The sequence below is a fragment of the Mya arenaria genome, chromosome 14 (genome assembly GCF_026914265.1).
Source record: "Mya arenaria isolate MELC-2E11 chromosome 14, ASM2691426v1".
NCBI classification, from domain to species: domain Eukaryota; kingdom Metazoa; phylum Mollusca; class Bivalvia; order Myida; family Myidae; genus Mya; species Mya arenaria.
The window spans coordinates 9,172,113-9,192,086 of NC_069135.1; the positions used below are offsets into that span (position 1 = coordinate 9,172,113).

General features: G+C 37.4%; 1 protein-coding gene across 1 annotated transcript; it reads right to left on the reverse strand.

The window, feature by feature from the left end:
* Nucleotides 1-15,255: 15,255 nt before the first annotated feature.
* On the reverse strand, nt 15,256-18,671 carry LOC128217521 (zinc finger protein 519-like). Its single transcript, XM_052924698.1, has 4 exons — nt 17,789-18,671; nt 16,050-16,268; nt 15,426-15,727; nt 15,256-15,333 (listed from the first exon to the last, which is right to left on the reverse strand). The coding sequence occupies exons 1-4, from the start codon at nt 18,669-18,671 to the stop codon at nt 15,256-15,258; spliced, it is 1,482 nt and encodes a 493-aa protein (XP_052780658.1).
* Between the last annotated feature and the right edge of the window lie 1,303 nt (nt 18,672-19,974).

A 19,974-nucleotide genomic window follows, 5' to 3' on the forward strand; every position in this document is an offset into this window, starting at 1 on the left:
ATGTCGTAGTGTTCCTACAATGTATGCCATACTGTACCTACCATGTATCTCATAAAATACCTACCATGTATCTCATACTATACCTACCATGTATCTCATACTATACCTACCATGTATCTCATACTATACCTACCATGTATCTCATACAATACCTACCATGTATCTCATACTATACCTACCATGTATCTCATACTATACCTACCATGTATCTCATACTGTACCTACCATGTATCTCATACTGTATCGACCATATATGTCATATTGTTACTACCTTATATGTCCTATTGTACCTACCATGTATCACATATTGTACCTACCATGTATCTCATATTGTACCTTCCATGTATCTCATACTGTATCTACCATGTATCTGATACTGTACCTACCATATATGTCATATTGTTACTACCTTATATGTCATATTGTACCTACCATGTATGTCATATTGTACCTACCATGTATGTCATATTGTAACTACCATATATGTCAAATTGTTACTACCATATAGGTCATATTGTACCTACCATGTATGTCATATTGTACCTACCATGTATGTCATATTTTACCTACCATGTATGTCATATTGTACCTACCATGTATGTCATATTGTACCTACCATATAGGTCATATTGTACCTACCATGTATGTCATATTTTACCTACCATGTATGTCATATTGTAACTACCATATATGTCATATTGTAACTACCATATAGGTCATATTGTACCTACCATGTATGTCATATTGTACCTACCATGTATGTCATATTTTACCTACCATGTATGTCATATTGTTACTACCATATATGTCTTATTGTACCTACCATGTATGTCATATTGTACCTTCCATGTATGTCATATTGTAACTACCACATATGTCATATTTTACCTACCATGTATGTCATATTGTAACAACCATGTATGTCATATTGTAACAACAATGTATGTCTTCTTTTTTTCTACCATATATGTCATATTGTACCTACCATGTATATCATATTTTACCTACCATGTATGTCATATTGTAACTACCATGATATATGTCTTATTGTACCTTCAATACAAATTTTTTTTCTTGCTTTACTTTCAACTTATGTTTGCTATCCGTTTTCTCTCGCATATTAAGATGCAATAAAGTCATTGAATTCACGGAGCTCGTGTACTACCACTGGCAGACTAAACCGGAAGACCGGGATGATAAAATCATCAAGGAGCGCATGGAGAAAGCCAAGGTCGAACTAGGATATTGGGAGAAGGTGAGCAGGGGAGATATATTGTTATGTAGGATTTTCTAAAGAGCCATTAAAATTGTACTCGTTAAACATGTGCATGTGTATTTCTTACCTATACGTGCGTTGCTTACTTCCGTTTTTTGCGCAGGCACTGAACGGACATGCTTACATGGTTGGGAATAATTTCACACTGGCAGACGTTGCGGTCTACCCGTTTCTCGCCTTCCTTATGCGCATGGGTGCTAGTTTCCGTGAGTTTCCTGCCCTCCTGAAGTATTACGAGGCCATCACGAAGCGTCCGTCGGTACAGGCGACCTGGCCACCACACTGGAAGGAGGGAACAACGGATCCGATCCTAGGTGAACTGTGAACAGGAAGCCCTGCTCGTATGAAGACATGTGACAGGACCATATGACGTGCCTGATACATAAGCTAGGAGTTCCTTATTATCACACCAGTAGTATGACGTTGTTAATGTGAGCTTAGCTATACCAGAATATGTTCAGGACTATTCAACGACAACTATTATACATTTTCCGTTTAACAAATACATGTATTAAGTTCTAACCAATATGATAAATTATGTTCTTTTATTTTCTCGACCAATCATAGAATAAAGATGACATTATCAATGGTAGCCCTCGCATTAGGGTCGCTTTTCTGCGTTGATATTCAAGTTAAAGTTCTGTAGTCAGGCAAGTATAGCATACACATCGGTTTATGCTCATTATATATATACAGTAGAAACCCTTTGGGTCGAACTTACAGGGACCGGGAAATTTAATTCGAACCTTGAAAAAATCGAGCCAAGAAGGGAAGGCTTACCTTCAGTTTTAAAAGATCGGTCCTTTACATTATTTTAGTTCGAGCCAAACGATTTCGAGCCAAAGGGGTTCGACTGTATACTCAAACGTATCAATGTTCTTCGGGATATTAGATATCAAGTTACAAACCTCTTGGTTGGATTAATTGCGCGAGCTGAATTTTAAACAAGCCGATGGAAATTAATGCGAAATGTTTCGTCAGTGTTGTGATGGAATACAGACTTGCTTTTAGTATTGTTTTTTTCAGTTTAATTTATCAGTGAAACACACCAATACGTGTATTTGAGAGTTCCGATGGTAAGACAGATGTTACTTGAACTTGAAAGTAATCAACTTTTAAGTGTTTAAGGGAAGCCACTACTTACACTCCCCATCAGTCCCTCAAAGATCAAACATGTCTTCCCTTCGATGTCTCATTATAGGCCGACTAGGAAATTGAGGAATAGTATGTCTTACACAAGTGCATGTTAATATCACTAGACCAAGCCACATCTGCGTTTAAATATTTTCAAACAAAAAATCTGCAAATTGAATGAAGGCGCCCGCTTTTTTATATTAAAGTTTGTCGAGTTTGACAATTCAAGTGCCATGATTCTAGTACGATCTGACCGTGGATCGATCTTAGTCGAGGTGCAATGCCATCAACATTGTGAACAAGTTTGGTAAAGATGAGAAAACATATGCTTAAGTTGCAAAGCGGAAATAAAAGTCTGACGTTGTGGACACGGACGACGACTTTGCACTAGAAACATGATCCCTTAATGTTTGCCATGCTACGCAGGCGCTACCTAGTTATAATCAGATGCCTATGTCAGTATGACGTCAGCATGATGTGATCTAACTGTATTTTTCATTGATCAATGTTGTCTGAGTATCTTTTCGATTTTTCTGAAAATGCAAACGCTTACAGACTGTGCTCACCGACAACCGTTAACAGACAATGCTCACTGGCAATCGCTGACAGAATGTGTTCTTCGTCAATGGCTGACAGTGTTCAGCAACACACATTGACTGACAGTGATCACAACCAGGCAATGCCCACCGATAAATGTTTTCAGGCAGTGCTCACCGACTAATGCTGACAGACAGTGCTCACCATCAAATGCTGACAGACAGTGCTCACCGACTAATGCTATCAGACAGTGTTGATTGACTAATGCTGTCAGACAGTGATCATCGACTGATGCTGGCAGACAGTGATCACCGACTGATGCTGGCAGACCGTGCTCATCGACTAATGCTGACAGACAGTGCTCATCGACTGATGCTGGCAGACAGTGCTCATCGACAAATGCTTTCAGATAGTGTTGATCGACTAATGCTGTCAGACAGTGTTAATCGACTAATGCTGGCATACAGTGCTCATCGACTAATGCTGACAGACAGTGTTGATCGACTAATGCAGCCAGACAGTGCTCATCGACGGATGCTGGCAGACAGTGATCACGACTGATGCTGGCAGACAGTACTAATCGACTAATGCTGTCAGACAGTGTTGATCGACTTATGCTGTCAGACAGTGCTCATCGACTGATGCTGGCAGACAGTGATCACCGACTGATGCTGGCAGACAGTGCTCATCGACTAATACTGACAGACTGTGTTGATCGACTGATGCTGGCAGACAGTGATCACCGACTGATGCTGGCAGACAGTGCTCATCGACTTATGCTGTCAGACAGTGTTAATCGACTTATGCTGTCAGACAGTGCTCATCGGCAAATGCTGTCAGACATTGCTCATCGACAAATGCTGCCAAACAGTGCTCACGACAAATGCGTCAGACAGTGCTCACCGAAAAATACTGTCAGACAGTGATCACCGACTAATGCTGACAGACAGTGCTCACCGTCAAATGCTGTCAGACAGTGCTCACCGACAAATGCTGTCAGACAGTGCTCACCGACAAATGCTGACAAACAGTGCTCACCGTCAAATGCTGTCAGACATTGCTCACCGACTAATGCTATCAGACAGTGCTCATCGACAAATGTTGTCAGACAGTGCTCACCCACTGCTGTCAGACAGTGATCACCGACTAATGCTGTCAGACAGTGATCATCCACTGCTGTCAGACAGTGCTCACCAACTAATGCTGACAGACAGTGCTCACCGTCAAATGCTGTCAGACAGTGCTCACCGAGAAATGCTATCAGACAGTGCTCACCGACAAATGTTGTCAGACAGTGCTCACCCACTGCTGTCAGACAGTGATCACCGACTAATGCTGACAGACAGTGATCATCCACTGCTGTCAGACAGTGCTCACCGACTAATGCTGACAGACAGTGCTCACCGTCAAATGCTGTCAGACAGTGCTCACCGACAAATGCTATCAGACAGTGCTCACCGACAAATGCTGTCAGGCAGTGCTCACCCACTGCTGTCAGACAGTGCTCACCGACTAATGCTGACAGACAGTGATCACCTACTGATGCTTACAGACAGTGCTGACCGACTGATGCTGTCAGACAGTGATCACGACTAATGCCGACAGACAATGCTCACCGCCAAATGCTGTCAGACAGTGATCACCGATTAATGCTGACAGCTTGTGCTCACCGACAAACGCTGGCTGACTATGCTTGCAGACAAATGCTGGTATAGTCTTTGCAAACCAAAAAAACGCTGGCGGACTTTGGTGGTAGAGACAGGGGTGATTACTGCTCGGGAATTAGAAGAACGGAAAACAATACACCACATATTTAGGTGATTCTTCGACACTCGGTTGAGTTCTTACTATGCCAATCGATAACTCGAATATATTCACGTACAGGGCGTTGGGCTTTGGTCCATGCTTGGAAGTCATTGTCAGCCACGCAGAGAATGGGCTTTGGGAAAGGGGTAGCAAGAAGATGGTATCGTTAGGACAAGGGTAGAGTAAGACAAAAAGATAAGGGGAAACGTTGGGTTGAGATTTTTATTGATTTTGTACAATTTTTCATTAAAGAATAAACAGCTTATTGGTTCATATTTATTTGTGTGAGGTATGTCTTATAAAACCTTAACATAATTACAATGTTGTAACAATGTTTGCATGACTTGTTACAAATGAGCAATAGTGAAACATTTGTTTCTGCAATCATCGCGGAAAACGTGTTTATTATTTAGGCGTATTTGATACTCTAAAGTAAAGATACAACAGACATGCATGAATGAGATGATCTCATTTTCAACACGGTGTATATTATGTTGTGTACATTGTTACAGTGTGTGTATATTAATTATAGTTAGCGGTGTGAAATAAACGCTTTAGCGGCGAGCAGTTAGGGACCAAGCGGCATAGCGGCGTGAAGTTGGCGTCTTGGCGGCCTAGAATTTTTTAAGCTTTTCTTCAAAGATAATAATAAAAAAATGTTGCACATATGAACATTCTGACGCGATTATCAACATTAGTAAAAAAGTCGATATCGCACAAGCGGTCTAACGCTTTTAAGTCGGCGATTTAGCGGCCTCGTGTCATAAAAATTGTTTTCTTTTTCAAAGCCATTTGTACGTTTCTTATAAACAATTATACATATATGTTTCTTATTCACACATTAACATCTTGTATCGACTCTTCATTTTCTCTAATGATTGCCCTTACTGTATTCCTTATTACATGATTGTTTTTTGCCTGGCTGCGTTCCTTATAACATGTATGAATGTCCTGAATGTGTTTTTTATTACATTTTTGATTGCCCTGACTGTATTCCTTATTACATGTATGATTTTTCTGACTGTGTTTCTTATTACATGTATGATTGTCCTGGCTGTGTTCCTTATGACATGTATGATTGTCCTGGCTGTGTTCCTTATTACATGTATGATTGTCCTGACTATGTTCCTTATTACATGTATGATCTTTCCTGATTGTGTTCCTTATTGCATGTATGATTGTCCTGGCTGTGTTCCTTATTACATGTATGATTGTCCTGAATGTGTTTCTTATTACATGTATGATTGTCCTGGCTGTGTTCCTTATAACATGTATGATTGTCCTGGCTGTGTTCCTTATTACATGTATGATTGTCCTGGCTGTGTTCCTTATAACATGTATGATTGTCCTGGCTGTGTTCCTTATTACATGTATGATTGTCCTGGCTGTGTTCCTTATAACATGTATGATTGTCCTGGCTGTATTCCTTATTACATGCATGATTGTCCTGAATGTGTTCCTTATTACATGTATGATTGTCCTGACTGTATTCCTTATAACATGTATGATTTTCCTGACTGTGTTCCTTATTACATGTATGATTGTCCTAGCTGTGTTCCTTATTACATGTATGATTGTCCTGAATGTGTTCCTTATTACATGTATGATTGTCCTGGCTGTGTTCCTTATAACATGTATGATTGTCCTGGCTGTGTTCCTTATTTCATGTTAGATTGTCCTGGCTGTGTTCCTTATTACATATATGATTGTCCTGACTGTATTCCTTATTACATGTATGATTGTCCTGGCTGTATTCCTTATTACATGTATGATTGTCCTGAATGTGTTCCTTATTACATGTATGATTGTCCTAGCTGTGTTCCTTATTTCATGTTAGATTGTCCTGGCTGTGTTCCTTATTACATGTATGATTGTCCTGACTGTGTTCCTTATTTCATGTTAGATTGTCCTGGTTGTGTTCCTTATTACATGTTAGATTGTCCTGGTTGTGTTCCTTATTACATGTATGATTGTCCTGGCTGTGTTCCTTATTACATGTATGATTGTCCTGGCTGTGTTCCTTATTACATGTATGATTGTCCTGGTTGTGTTCCTTATTACATGTTAGATTGTCCTGGTTGTGTTCCTTATTACATGTATGATTGTCCTGGCTGTGTTCCTTATTACATGTATGATTGTCCTGGCTGTGTTCCTTATTACATGTATGATTGTCCTGGTTGTGTTCCTTATTACATGTTAGATTGTCCTGGTTGTGTTCCTTATTACATGTTAGATTGTCCTGGTTGTGTTCCTTATAACATGTTAGATTGTCCTGGTTGTGTTCCTTATTACATGTACGATTGTCCTGGTTGTGTTCCTTATTACATGTACGATTGTCCTGGCTGTGTTCCTTATTACATGTACGATTGTCCTGGCTGTGTTCCTTATTACATGTACGATTGTCCTGGCTGTGTTCCTTATTACATGTATGATTTTCCTGACTGTGTTCCTTATTACATGTACGATGGTCCTGGCTGCGTTCCTGATTACATGTATGATTGTCCTGACTGTGTTCCTTTTCACATGTTTGATAGTTCTGAGTGTGCTCCTTATCACATGCATTTCCTTCCGTGAAAATAATTTACTAGTACCTACCATGTATCTCATATTGTACCTACCATGTATCTCATACAATACCTACCATGTATCTCATAAAATACCTACCATGTATCTGATACTGTAACTACCATGTATCTCATACAATACCTACCATGTATCTCATACAATACCTACCATGTATCTCTTACAATACCTTCCATGTATCTGATACTGTACCTACCATGTATCTCATACTATACCTACCATGTAACTCATACAATACCTACCATGTATCTCATACAATACCTACCATGTATCTCATACAATACCTACCATGTATCTCTTACAATACCTACCATGTATCTGATACTGTACCTACCATGTATCTCATACAATACCTACCATGTATCTGATACTGTACCTACCATGTATCTCATACAATACCTACCATGTATCTCATAAAATACCTACCATGTATCTGATACTGTACCTACCATGTGTCTCTTACAATGCCTACCATGTATCTCATACAATACCTACCATGTATCTCATACTATACCTTCCATGTGTCTCATATTGTTCCTACCATGTATCTCATATTGTACCTACCATGTATCTCATACAATACCTACCATGTATCTCATAAAATACCTACCATGTATCTGATACTGTACCTACCATGTATCTCTTACAATACCTACCATGTATCTCATACAATACCTACCATGTATCTCATACTATACCTTCCATGTATCTCATATTGTTCCTACCATGTATCTCATATTGTACCTACCATGTATCTCATATTGTATCTATCATGTATCTCATATTGTTCCTACCATGTATCTCATTTTATACCTTCCATGTATCTCATACCGTATCTACCATGTCTCTAATACTGTACTTACCATCTATGTCATACTGTATCTACCATTTATGCCAAAGTGTACCTACCATGTATGCCATAGTGTACCTACCATGTATCGTATATTGTACCTACCATGTAGATCATAGTGTACCTACCATGTATGCCATATTGTACTTGCCATGTATGTCGTAGTGTACCTACAATGTATGCCATACTGTACCTACCAAGTATCTCATAAAATACCTACCATGTATCTCATACTATACCTACCATGTATCTCATACTATACCTACCATGTATCTCATACTGTACCTACCATGTATCTCATACTGTATCGACCATATATGTCATATTGTTACTACCTTATATGTCCTATTGTACCTACCATGTATCACATATTGTACCTACCATGTATCTCATATTGTACCTTCCATGTATCTCATACTGTATCTACCATGTATCTGATACTGTACCTACCATATATGTCATATTGTTACTACCTTATATGTCATATTGTACCTACCATGTATGTCATATTGTACCTACCATGTATGTCATATTGTAACTACCATATATGTCATATTGTTACTACCATATAGGTCATATTGTACCTACCATGTATGTCATATTGTACCTACCATGTATGTCATATTTTACCTACCATGTATGTCATATTGTACCTACCATGTATGTCATATTGTACCTACCATATAGGTCATATTGTACCTACCATGTATGTCATATTTTACCTACCATGTATGTCATATTGTAACTACCATATATGTCATATTGTAACTACCATATAGGTCATATTGTACCTACCATGTATGTCATATTGTACCTACCATGTATGTCATATTTTACCTACCATGTATGTCATATTGTTACTACCATATATGTCTTATTGTACCTACCATGTATGTCATATTGTACCTACCATGTATGTCATATTGTAACAACCATGTATGTCATATTGTAACAACAATGTATGTCTTCTTTTTTTCTACCATATATGTCATATTGTACCTACCATGTATGTCATATTTTACCTACCATGTATGTCATATTGTAACTACCATGATATATGTCTTATTGTACCTTCAATACAAAACATTTTTCTTGCTTTACTTTCAACTTATGTTTGCTATCCGTTTTCTCTCGCATATTAAGATGCAATAAAGTCATTGAATTGAACTGAATTTAATATAATTTAATATATGTCCAGTCAGCCTTTTTAATATATGTATTGTTTAAACAGGCACTACCGAATATATAATCTGTACCAGTGAATTATGAGTTTTCTATGATAATATAAAACTGGATGCGGGGACCGTTTACCGTTCAAGGAAATTCTCCAAGTCTATATTGTAGAAGAAATAAAACTATTTTACAAGATTTGTGAGAGTGCAAGCTTGTTATATAGTAATTGGAGTTGTAAACAGCCACCAACGGACACAATGTTTGTCTTCTTTATATTTCTATGTAATTAGCACATTTAAAAAAAAAGGAAACAAAATATTATATTCATTTTTAATAACTTTCAGTAGACCTAGACCTAGGAGACTGACAGTGCATGCATTCATCGACACTATACCAACGGATTTAAGGGGCGGTAAGGTACCAAAATGCGCCGCATACCACTACCCCTACCCCTACCCCTCCATCAACTCAACTCCTTAAATGTTCCAAATAAATATTGAAGTAAACACAAGCATACATTACACCACAAGATATCATTTGAGTCTAGCAGTCTCTAAGCATTTTCAGGCGAAACCGCACAAGCCACATGGAACCGCCTCAATAAAACAAGGGAGGCCAATCTACTCCGACAATTTCAAAAGTTATTTCAAGAGTTATGTTGGCGTATTATACAGAACATACCTCGTTACTTCAGTTTAATATATTGGTACTCAAAGTGTTTTCTTAAAATTCAAAACATTTACTTGTTTTAAAGTAATATTAGAATGTATTTATATTTAATATTATAATAGAATATGGTGTTTTAAGTAATGCCTTCGATGAGATTCATCATGATTTTTTGAAGAATAAATCTTCACGTGGTATTATCCTCCCGAATTGGACTGACATTTTGCAGCAATTTTCTTGTATAATAAACCACGGGCCCAGAAGGGCATCTGTCTTGTGAAGATCGTTCAGTCTGCGTAATCCCGCGGGATTTGCTCAATTTCTCGAATAACTACTTTTCGCTGGTGAATATCGCGCTAGTTGCCATATTGCTTTTAAACTTTATTAAAACAAATTGATAGATCGGTTCCAGGAATGAGCATAATATCTCGCAATGCTGGTTTACTATCAAATATCGCGAAAGAGAAATTAAAAGATCACAGACTGACAGAGAGGCAGAATCTATCAAATATTTTTCTTGCTCTCCTGACGGCACTAGGGAAAATGTCTTTAATTTTACTCCACAGCCTGTCTGACCCCACGCAGGATCACTCTTTAAGTATTGTAATGCAAAGTTTTACAGATGTTATGATTCTAATCTGACAGTTAAGGTTTTTGATTGTTGAAATGTATAAATTGAAATGTTTACATCAAACTAGCCAATGGACAAATCCGCATTAAAAAGAGAGAAAATACTCTTTAAATAATGTGCACAAAATCAAAATCTTGTGGCAGATAATATCTTCGCTTCGCTGAAGACTGGTATATGTTGGAAATTTACATAAAAACGTATGATCTTTAAGGAAAACATCGTACTTCTACAATATCAGGACAAATGTTTCAAAAGGTATAGAAAAGCATGATTTGTAGTAAATATCTAATTGCCTATTAAATTGTTGTTAATGAATTTCTTATCAAGATAAGATTGCGGATTAACAAAACATCTGCTATAGGTGATCTTCGCCGGAAAATCGCCGGCTCACACGTTTTTGTATTCATGAGCAATAAAGATACTATCGGACCCTGCACGCGCGACAAAAACGGGAATAAATAAATCGTGAGGTATTTAGCCGACTTTAATGTTATTGTCGTCTTTATTTTATAATGATCTCTCCCGTAAACGGGCACTTTACAGCAGATCGAGATGTCCTGTATTTAGGGATCCTTGACGGCCATTGTGAATCTGTGACTTTTTTATGAAAAATATTCCCAGAACAAAGATTTGACCTGGTGTGTCCTTAAAGTGGCGGTTGGTACATTCTGTAACTCAGCCCCTGGGGGAAATTGAACGTTCAATGAAATCCTACCCTGAAAAAGGCTTTCATATTTACCATTATCAAAAGCCCAGAGTCCATTATTAAGTTCTAAAAACAGAAAGTCATCCCCGTATAAGACGATACGGCAATTTGACGGCAATAAAGTGCTCCGAGTTATTCAGGCTCAGAAGTCGACAAAGTCTGGAACGGAGGAAGGATCTTTCTTAAATGTAAACCAATACCATAATGATACAGCCAGAGCCGGGCTTAAGCAGCCTGTCAATATGGCTTCTGTAGAATTTCTATCATAACCTCTTTAATCAGCGACAGAAAAATTTACTACCTTTCAAATTCGCACGTGAATTAATTGACAATAGCCGGTGAAACTGAGTAGCACGGTAAGACTTCTGCCATCAACAGGAAAACAATGGCTGCAATTGATATTTCTTCAAATGGTCCTTTTTACCTGAGAAGTTGATTTGTCGGCAGCACGCAATATGGCCCTCAGAATCCCTTGTTAGTAACCGGCGCCCCGGACACTCACGCCATCCGTCCGTTAGCAGGGAAAATAATTATCGCCGCTCAACAAAGGTCGCCCTTCCGCCTTGACTGGAAAATGTTGTACGGCTATAGGAAGCCGGCAGCAGACCCTGCCGCCACCGACATTTCCAGGGCGCTAATTATAGGCCTTAAGAAGCTACCCCTGGCAACAGGACTCCCTTGTAATGTAATATGCCGTGGTAAAAGCTTATACGTTATCTTCTTCAGTAGCATTGAGTGCTAAGAAAGCAATGCATGTAGTTTTATTGAACTTTGTATCGTCCAGACGGTTAACGCTGTAGTTGTATTAAACTTTGTATCGTCCATATACGGTTAACGGTTTTGGCCTTTGGAACGTTGTTACTTTGTCTTTATCTATTTCTAGCTCGACCAGGAAGACAGCTACATGCTGTTATGTATCACACTAAATTCCGTTGTTTTGTGATGGTGTCAATATTGAAAAGTCATGAGAACGAATACCTGGTTGAGCTCCAGCCCATGAACACTTGGCTGAAAGATGGTCACCCGTCGAACGGTACGGTCACTATAAGCGACAAGATCTACGTAACTCTGATAAGGAATACATTTGTTCAACATGATCCCTTTCGTGCAATGTCTTCCGGTGTGTAATTGCTCACTATTTTTATGTTTATCTGGTTTGAAAGGGAGACGTTTTATATAACTATGTAAACAAGATTGTTAAATAACCATGAACAATTCTGGTGTATGGACGTTATATATCTATGTATACAAGATTGTTAAATAACCCATGAACAAATCTGGTGTATGGACGTTATATAACTATGTATACAAGATTGTTTAAATAACCATGAACAATTCTGGTGTATGGACGTTATATAACTATGTATACAAGATTGTTAAATAACCCATGAACAATTCTGGTGTATGGACGTTATATAACTATGTATACAAGATTGTTAAATAACCATGAACAATTCTGGTGTATGGACGTTATATAACTATGTATACAAGATTGTTTAAATAACCATGAACAATTCTGGTGTATGGACGTTATATAACTATGTATACAAGATTGTTTAAATAACCATGAACAATTCTGGTGTATGGACGTTATATAACTATGTATACAAGATTGTTAAATAACCATGAACAATTCTGGTGTATGGACGTTATATAACTATGTATACAAGATTGTTAAATAACCCATGAACAATTCTGGTGTATGGACGTTATTTAACTATGTATACAAGATTGTTAAATAACCATGAACAATTCTGGTGTATGGACGTTATATAACTATGTATACAAGATTGTTAAATAACCATGAACAATTCCGGTGTATGGACGTTATATAACTATGTATACAAGATTGTTAAATAACCCATGAACAATTCTGGTGTATGGACGTTATATAACTATGTATACAAGATTGTTAAATAACCCATGAACAATTCCGGTGTATGGACGTTATATAACTATGTATACAAGATTGTTAAATAACCCATGAACAATTCTGGTGTATGGACGTTATATCTATGTATACAAGATTGTTAAATAACCATGAACAATTCTGGTGTATGGACGTTATATAACTATGTATACAAGATTGTTAAAAACCCATGAACAATTCTGGTGTATGGACGTTATATATCTATGTATACAAGATTGTTAAATAACCCATGAACAATTCTGGTGTATGGACGTTATATAACTATGTATACAAGATTGTTAAATAACCCATGAACAATTCTGGTGTATGGACGTTATATAACTATGTATACAAGATTGTTAAAAAAACCATGAACAATTCTGGTGTATGGACGTTATATAACTATGTATACAAGATTGTTAAAAAAAAACCATGAACAATTCTGGTGTATGGACGTTATATAACTATGTATACAAGATTGTTAAATAACCATGAACAATTCTGGTGTATGGACGTTATATAACTATGTATACAAGATTGTTAAATAACCCATGAACAATTCTGGTGTATGGACGTTATATAACTATGTATACAAGATTGTTAAAAAAAAAACATGAACAATTCTGGTGTATGGGCGTTATATAACTATGTATACAAGATTGTTAAAAAAAAACATGAACAATTCCGGTGTATGGACGTTATATAACTGTTTACAAGATTGTTAAAAAACCCATGAACAATTCTGGTGTATGGACGTTATATAACTATGTATACAAGATTGTTAAAAAACCCATGAACAATTCTGGTGTATATGAACAATTCCGGTGTATGGACGTTTTCCTCGCAGTTTAATTTGTACACCCTAACTTCCCGTCGAAATTCAAGCTCATGTTCATTTTTCTTTGATACTCGGCCTTCTGATTATTTTATTACGTACCGAACTTACTTTATGAATTACAGGTTAATATGGGGATGTATCCTTTCAAGACGCATGTAATAGTTAGATGACATTAATTAAAATCTTAATGATTAAGAATGGGCGGAGTGAGCGTAGCACGAGATAAAGTTGAAATTCTTAATAATTAAGCCTTGTACTTAATGATTGCCTATCTGCAATTTCATTGGCTGAAAATGTAGGTTCATTCTAATAACTGTTTGCAGCAGCTCATTTGAGCGTTACCGGTTAACGAGTCTTTGCATTTTCATTTCTGTTACGATACAGTATGACCTTTTCAAATATGGACCACATTCTTTTGAATGAAATATTGGTAAAGATTTTATCAAAACGTTTTCAATTGTACAGGAACTATATTTCCTAAAATTATTTAGTATGTTTTTGCTGATTTGTGTTTATAAGAATATGCACTAAATCATTAATGGGATTGATTTATGATGTCATTTCCGGGAAACATCGCGTAAAATCTGAAGCCTTGTTGGTTTAAACTAACAACAATTCGTTTAAACAAGGACATAGTTTGAGGAGACATATAATAAAAGGAACATTAAAAAGATAGGACTCTTTTTCTGACGATTTGTATCACGTCTCGTTCACTGTATAACCTGCATCCGACTCGAAGGACACATGCTTACACACTGAACACCTTATGATACAGGACGTCAGAAGACGTCCTTTCATTACATCCACTGTATAATAGCGAATATTAGCCCTTTTAATTTAAGACTCAAATAATATTAAACAATTGTAAGAATATAAATACAAACATCATTTAACACATTTATTAATCAATAAATAAAATAATCACATAAACTTGGAAACAAAACTCTCAAAATCATTCCAGCATAAAATAGCACTTTGTTACATCAATACAGCACATTCTCTATATACATACAACGTGTTTACTTTTAATTTGAAGTACAAAAACGCTAACATTTATAGTTTATAATATGGACTGTTCTAAACGCATGTTCAATAGTTGCTCAGACATGAATTGAAGGATTCACGTTTAACAAAACATTGCTTTTATCACAAGAATGAGAGTTTTTGTAGAAGGGATCCAGTTCCCTGGTTGAGAAGGTAAGGCGGTACCACCGGCCGTGGCCGCTAAATGCCGGGGGCTGACCAAATAGTCCGTGTCGAGGGTACCCGAGAAATATCCATGTGCATAGGGCGCTATTGCGACGCCTTGTGAGTACGGACCGGCCCGTTGACCCCCGGGCTCCGTCCTCCGCCGATCCCGGGGGACTCAGGCGGGGACCCGGGCTGGCGGACTTCATAATCCCACCACGCTCACCGTCGTGCAGTTTTCGCATGTGCTTCTTGAGGTCGAAGTTGCGACAGAAGCCCTTGGAGCAGATGTGGCACGTGAATGGCTTCTTGTCATTATGGGTATGCATGTGGAAAGTCAGGTTGTACACCTGGTGGAACGCCTTGTTACAGATCGAGCACTTGTACTGCTTCTCAGTGCTGTGCGTCAGTTTGTGGTTTTTGTAGTTACCTGCCGGAGGGAGACACAAGCTTTATCAATGTTGAGGCACAAATTTCAGTTTCATAACACATTCATTATACAAAATAAATTAACAAAAAAAAACAGTTGACAAACTACACAAGTCATGTATATTAGTCATATACAACTAGTTGTAAAAAATGTTCGTTTTTTATCTTTGAAGAACAAAAAAAACATTAGCATTATTATTAATTCATAACAAATCTGTGAAAGCTTTATACAATTGTAATTATACTCCTAATTGAAATGCCGCGCATTAATCTCTTTTTAACATTTTAGTCAACATTATATGACACTGATAAGCCTTGCCTACCTTTCTGATGAAACCCCTTTCCACAATGTTCGCAGGTGTATGGCTTGTAATTCATGTGTATGCGCATGTGCGTGTTCAACGTGGAGCTCCGGTTGAACGCCTTTCCGCACGTCTGACACTTGTGCGGTTTATCGCTCGTGTGGATGATCTTGTGGCGGCACAGCGTGCTCGCCTGCCGGAAACCCTTCCCACACACCTTACAGATAAACGGGCGCGCACCTTAAAGGAATAAAGTGATAATGCTAGGATTATTGTTGAAATAAACATATAAATATGTTATATAAATAATACAATGGAGCGACTTGATATCTATGTTTTAGGACGAAATATCCCGATTTCCCCCGTGTCAGGGGATATATTTTGCCGTAGGCTGTTATTGAGTAAATAGGGTTTTTTAATGTTGGAATAAAATTATTTCTCAAAGGATTGTGTGAAGGTCAGGACCAGACGAGTCTTGTTCCAGGTTTTGACTTATGTCCTACTAATATAGGCCGACTGGTACGCCAATTCCAAATCAAGATTTACTCTACCTCGTGAACATCTTGTGCGCGTGTTACATTAAATTTATTTAATAGCATGGACGCATTTTGTTTAAATCTGCTTCCAAACTCCAAAATAAACCACAACGGTATGCAAACATACTGTTAAGAAAACAATGTAGCATGACACTTATATTTATTATTCCTATTTTCCCATTGAAAGTGAAGTATAAGAACGGCTCGCAAAAATCCACTTATATTTTATTATGTATAATATACTCAACAATTTTTACAGAATGTTTATCACATTATTTTCGCGTTTAATATGGTGAGCAGAGTGCAAACAATTTAATGAAATTGAAACCTTATTCAGACTGATTGTTGGTGTACGATTAAGGTATATTGACGTCGTCACTGCACTTTTATAGGATAATTTAATAAGTAAGGGTTCCGATCTGTAAGTTAAGCTGACATATATATTTCATATGAGTTTAAAATTGATTAGGTGTTGTTTTTCTATGGTCCATCAACTTGATTATTTAATTGTTTCATGTAGTCATTTAATAAATCGTTATTAAACTATAATTTATACGTCTATATCTATAGTTAGTTATATTGTTCTTTTCTCTAAATTGCTGTCGAAATTCAAAAGTTAGGTTCAGTTTTATTTACTTGATTAATATACTATTAATACTGTAATATTGTGATTACATAAAATGTGTACAATAAATACGTAATGCTTTAATCTTAAACTCGGAACGGTGGTACGCCAATATAACTGCCACTTTATTGTGGATGAAAAAAAAACGAGGGGAATATTTAAATATTTAAATTATTATTATGTGTTGTGTGTGCATCAATATGTGTTCTATTTGTTTTCATTATGAGGAGGGACTGATCATTGATCGATACTCATTGTATTTAAAAATAATTTTAATCAACTCAATTGAGACTGTGGGTGTGAAGAAACGGTATTATTTTCAAGAAAAAAAAACACATTTGAAGATCAAAGACAAACTTAGGAAAAAACATTCATAATTGAAAATAATAAACTCATTTTTCTGACAGTAAAGGAATAAAATGAATCATACAAAATAAACAAATATTGTTTGACCCCCTATTATTCTGAAAGAAAAGAAATATATGAACGTAGACTGATCAAGAATGCGCAGTCAATTTAAAAGACTAACCCGTCGAACAGTACACAACCAAATCATAACTTGCACATATATACGTGCCCATAAAAGCATTTTTACCTACCAGTGTGTACGGGCATGTGCCGGGTCAGGTTGTAGTGAGCATTAAACAATTTCCCGCACTCCGGGCAGCTGAAACTCTTTCCGCTTTTTTGCAGCGACCCTGTTGTCCGTTTCCCAGGGGATCCCGCTGACGCCACTTGTACCTCGCTGGCGTCCGCTCCTCTGTTAGATGGCTGTGAATCACTCTCATGTATAGATTTAGAGTAAGACTGGTCGCTTTGACTGTCCGAAGAATGATTTTGAGATACATCACTGTAATTTTGTTCTTGAACATTGTCACTATCAATAGTCGTTTTATTTTCAAAATTGTGTCCATAATTTACATTCGGTGGTATCAACAACTTGGAATTAAGGTTTTTAAAAGCGTCTACCGACTTGTTTACATTCGGCCACTGGTGTTGGAGGGCGTTCAGATTCTGGAGAACGTGGCTGCGATACTCGTCTGGCGTCATCTGGCCCATCATGAACGCCGGATGCAGGTACGACACAGCGTTCAAGTTGACGTCACATATGTCGCGCTGAAGGTATGACGACATCTGGCGTTTCTGCATCTCGGTCTTCAGGAAGGCGGCCGCGTGCTGGTACTGGGCAGCCATGATGGTCTGCTGCTTTATGATTTCATCCCGAATTATATCTTTCTGCTTCTTCACGGGCTGAAAACTTCTTTCCTTTATATCATGTTCATCGTCGTATAATCGACGCCGTCGGGAATAGTTGTCAAACTTTTCGATGGCAAACCCTTTCTCTTCTGCCTTACGTTTTACACCCTCAACGGCAGCTTCATGTTTGTCGTCGGCGGTGGTGTTCCCCATGATCTTGTCTATGGAGAAAGTAAGGGCCGGCTTGCACATTTTGACTGGATCTCCGGTCGGCAGGCACTCCATCCTCGACCTATATATCGAAAGCTTTATTATTATTTTGTATTAAATATGGTTAAAATAATACTTTAATCTGTATTTTATACTGGTATGGGTACTTTCTAAGAATATTATGAGGATATTTTGTATTTACTAAATTGTTTATTATAAAAAATATGTATCATAAGCAAGGTTGCGACAATACCTTGATTAGAAAATGACTTACTTTAAGACGAAAATCCAAGGAAAAAAATTAATCCAGTGTATTTTGTTTTTAAGATTTAAGATAGTTGTTCAAGAAAGGATATTTCCGACGCAGTGATTCCAGGCAGGAAAGATCAGACTTATAACAACCGACGAGCGAATGTAAACATTTAATATCTCTTCATCATAATTAAATGACAGCATACACCCGTAAAAAGTGTCAGGTTCAATCGCTGTTGAATGCGTATGACCTGTGAGATATTTTACGCCCAAATAAAGGCCTCAGTGAGTACAGGAGAGCTGCATCCAATCAAGACATCGCGATTCACCGCCGCAGTGTCATGAGCTCCGCCCGTCATCCAATGGTGACCGAGAGGAGGTGGCGCATCCGGAATTCAATATTGGAGATGAGAACAGAAACTCTGTGAATGTTCTGGATATGGCCTTAGGCTCCAGCATTTGAGGAAAATTTAGGACTTTACGCGTCTATGCCTATGTCATTGAGCAAAAATAATCATACTTCGTGTTTTCAACATATTTCTGATAGTTGTTCGTAGTTAAATGGATATATTGTTTGTCTTAAACTTAAAATATTTTGCTAATACATTCTGTTTTGACAGAATTAAAAGATCAGCTCTGAGTATCTACGTATATATGGTGTTGAATTTCTAACAATGATTGCTGTGAATAGATATCACCATTAGCTTTATTGTAAGCATGGTACACTACAAAAACAATTTCATTAAATATTTAAAAGCATACATGAATATGTCACTTACAGTACGTCAAGATTAACATTCAATAAATTCAGAATTTAGATTTAAAAAAGACACATACACACAGTTATAACGATAAATAAACAGAATAAAATTTATTCATGGAAACAGGCATAGATTTACTTCTAGTAATGGTATCCATGATTATAATCATATTATTTGACGACCAATCAATTTCCCAGCACTAGAGCCAGTTCCCATCTAGCGGGTGTTGTAATCAAACTCAGGTGTGGCCCGGAGGACTTGATGGGCTCTGGATTTTTGGCTCCCCTCTTTACACACTTAGCTCTCCTGAACGTCCGTAATTGCTTGAGAGCCCCGGGCATCGCAGAAACAAAGCCCGGATATAC

Excerpts from the sequence above, each read along its gene's own strand:
- LOC128217521 (XM_052924698.1), bottom strand. The coding sequence starts at position 18,671 with ATGGAGTGCCTGCCGACCGGAGATCCAGTCAAAATGTGCAAGCCGGCC. Across the intron at positions 16,269-17,788 it reads GCACATGCCCGTACACACTG|GTGCGCGCCCGTTTATCTGT; the intron begins GTAGGTAAAAAT and ends TATTCCTTTAAG. Across the intron at positions 15,334-15,425 it reads GGGGGTCAACGGGCCGGTCC|CGGCCACGGCCGGTGGTACC; the intron begins GTACTCACAAGG and ends CCCGGCATTTAG.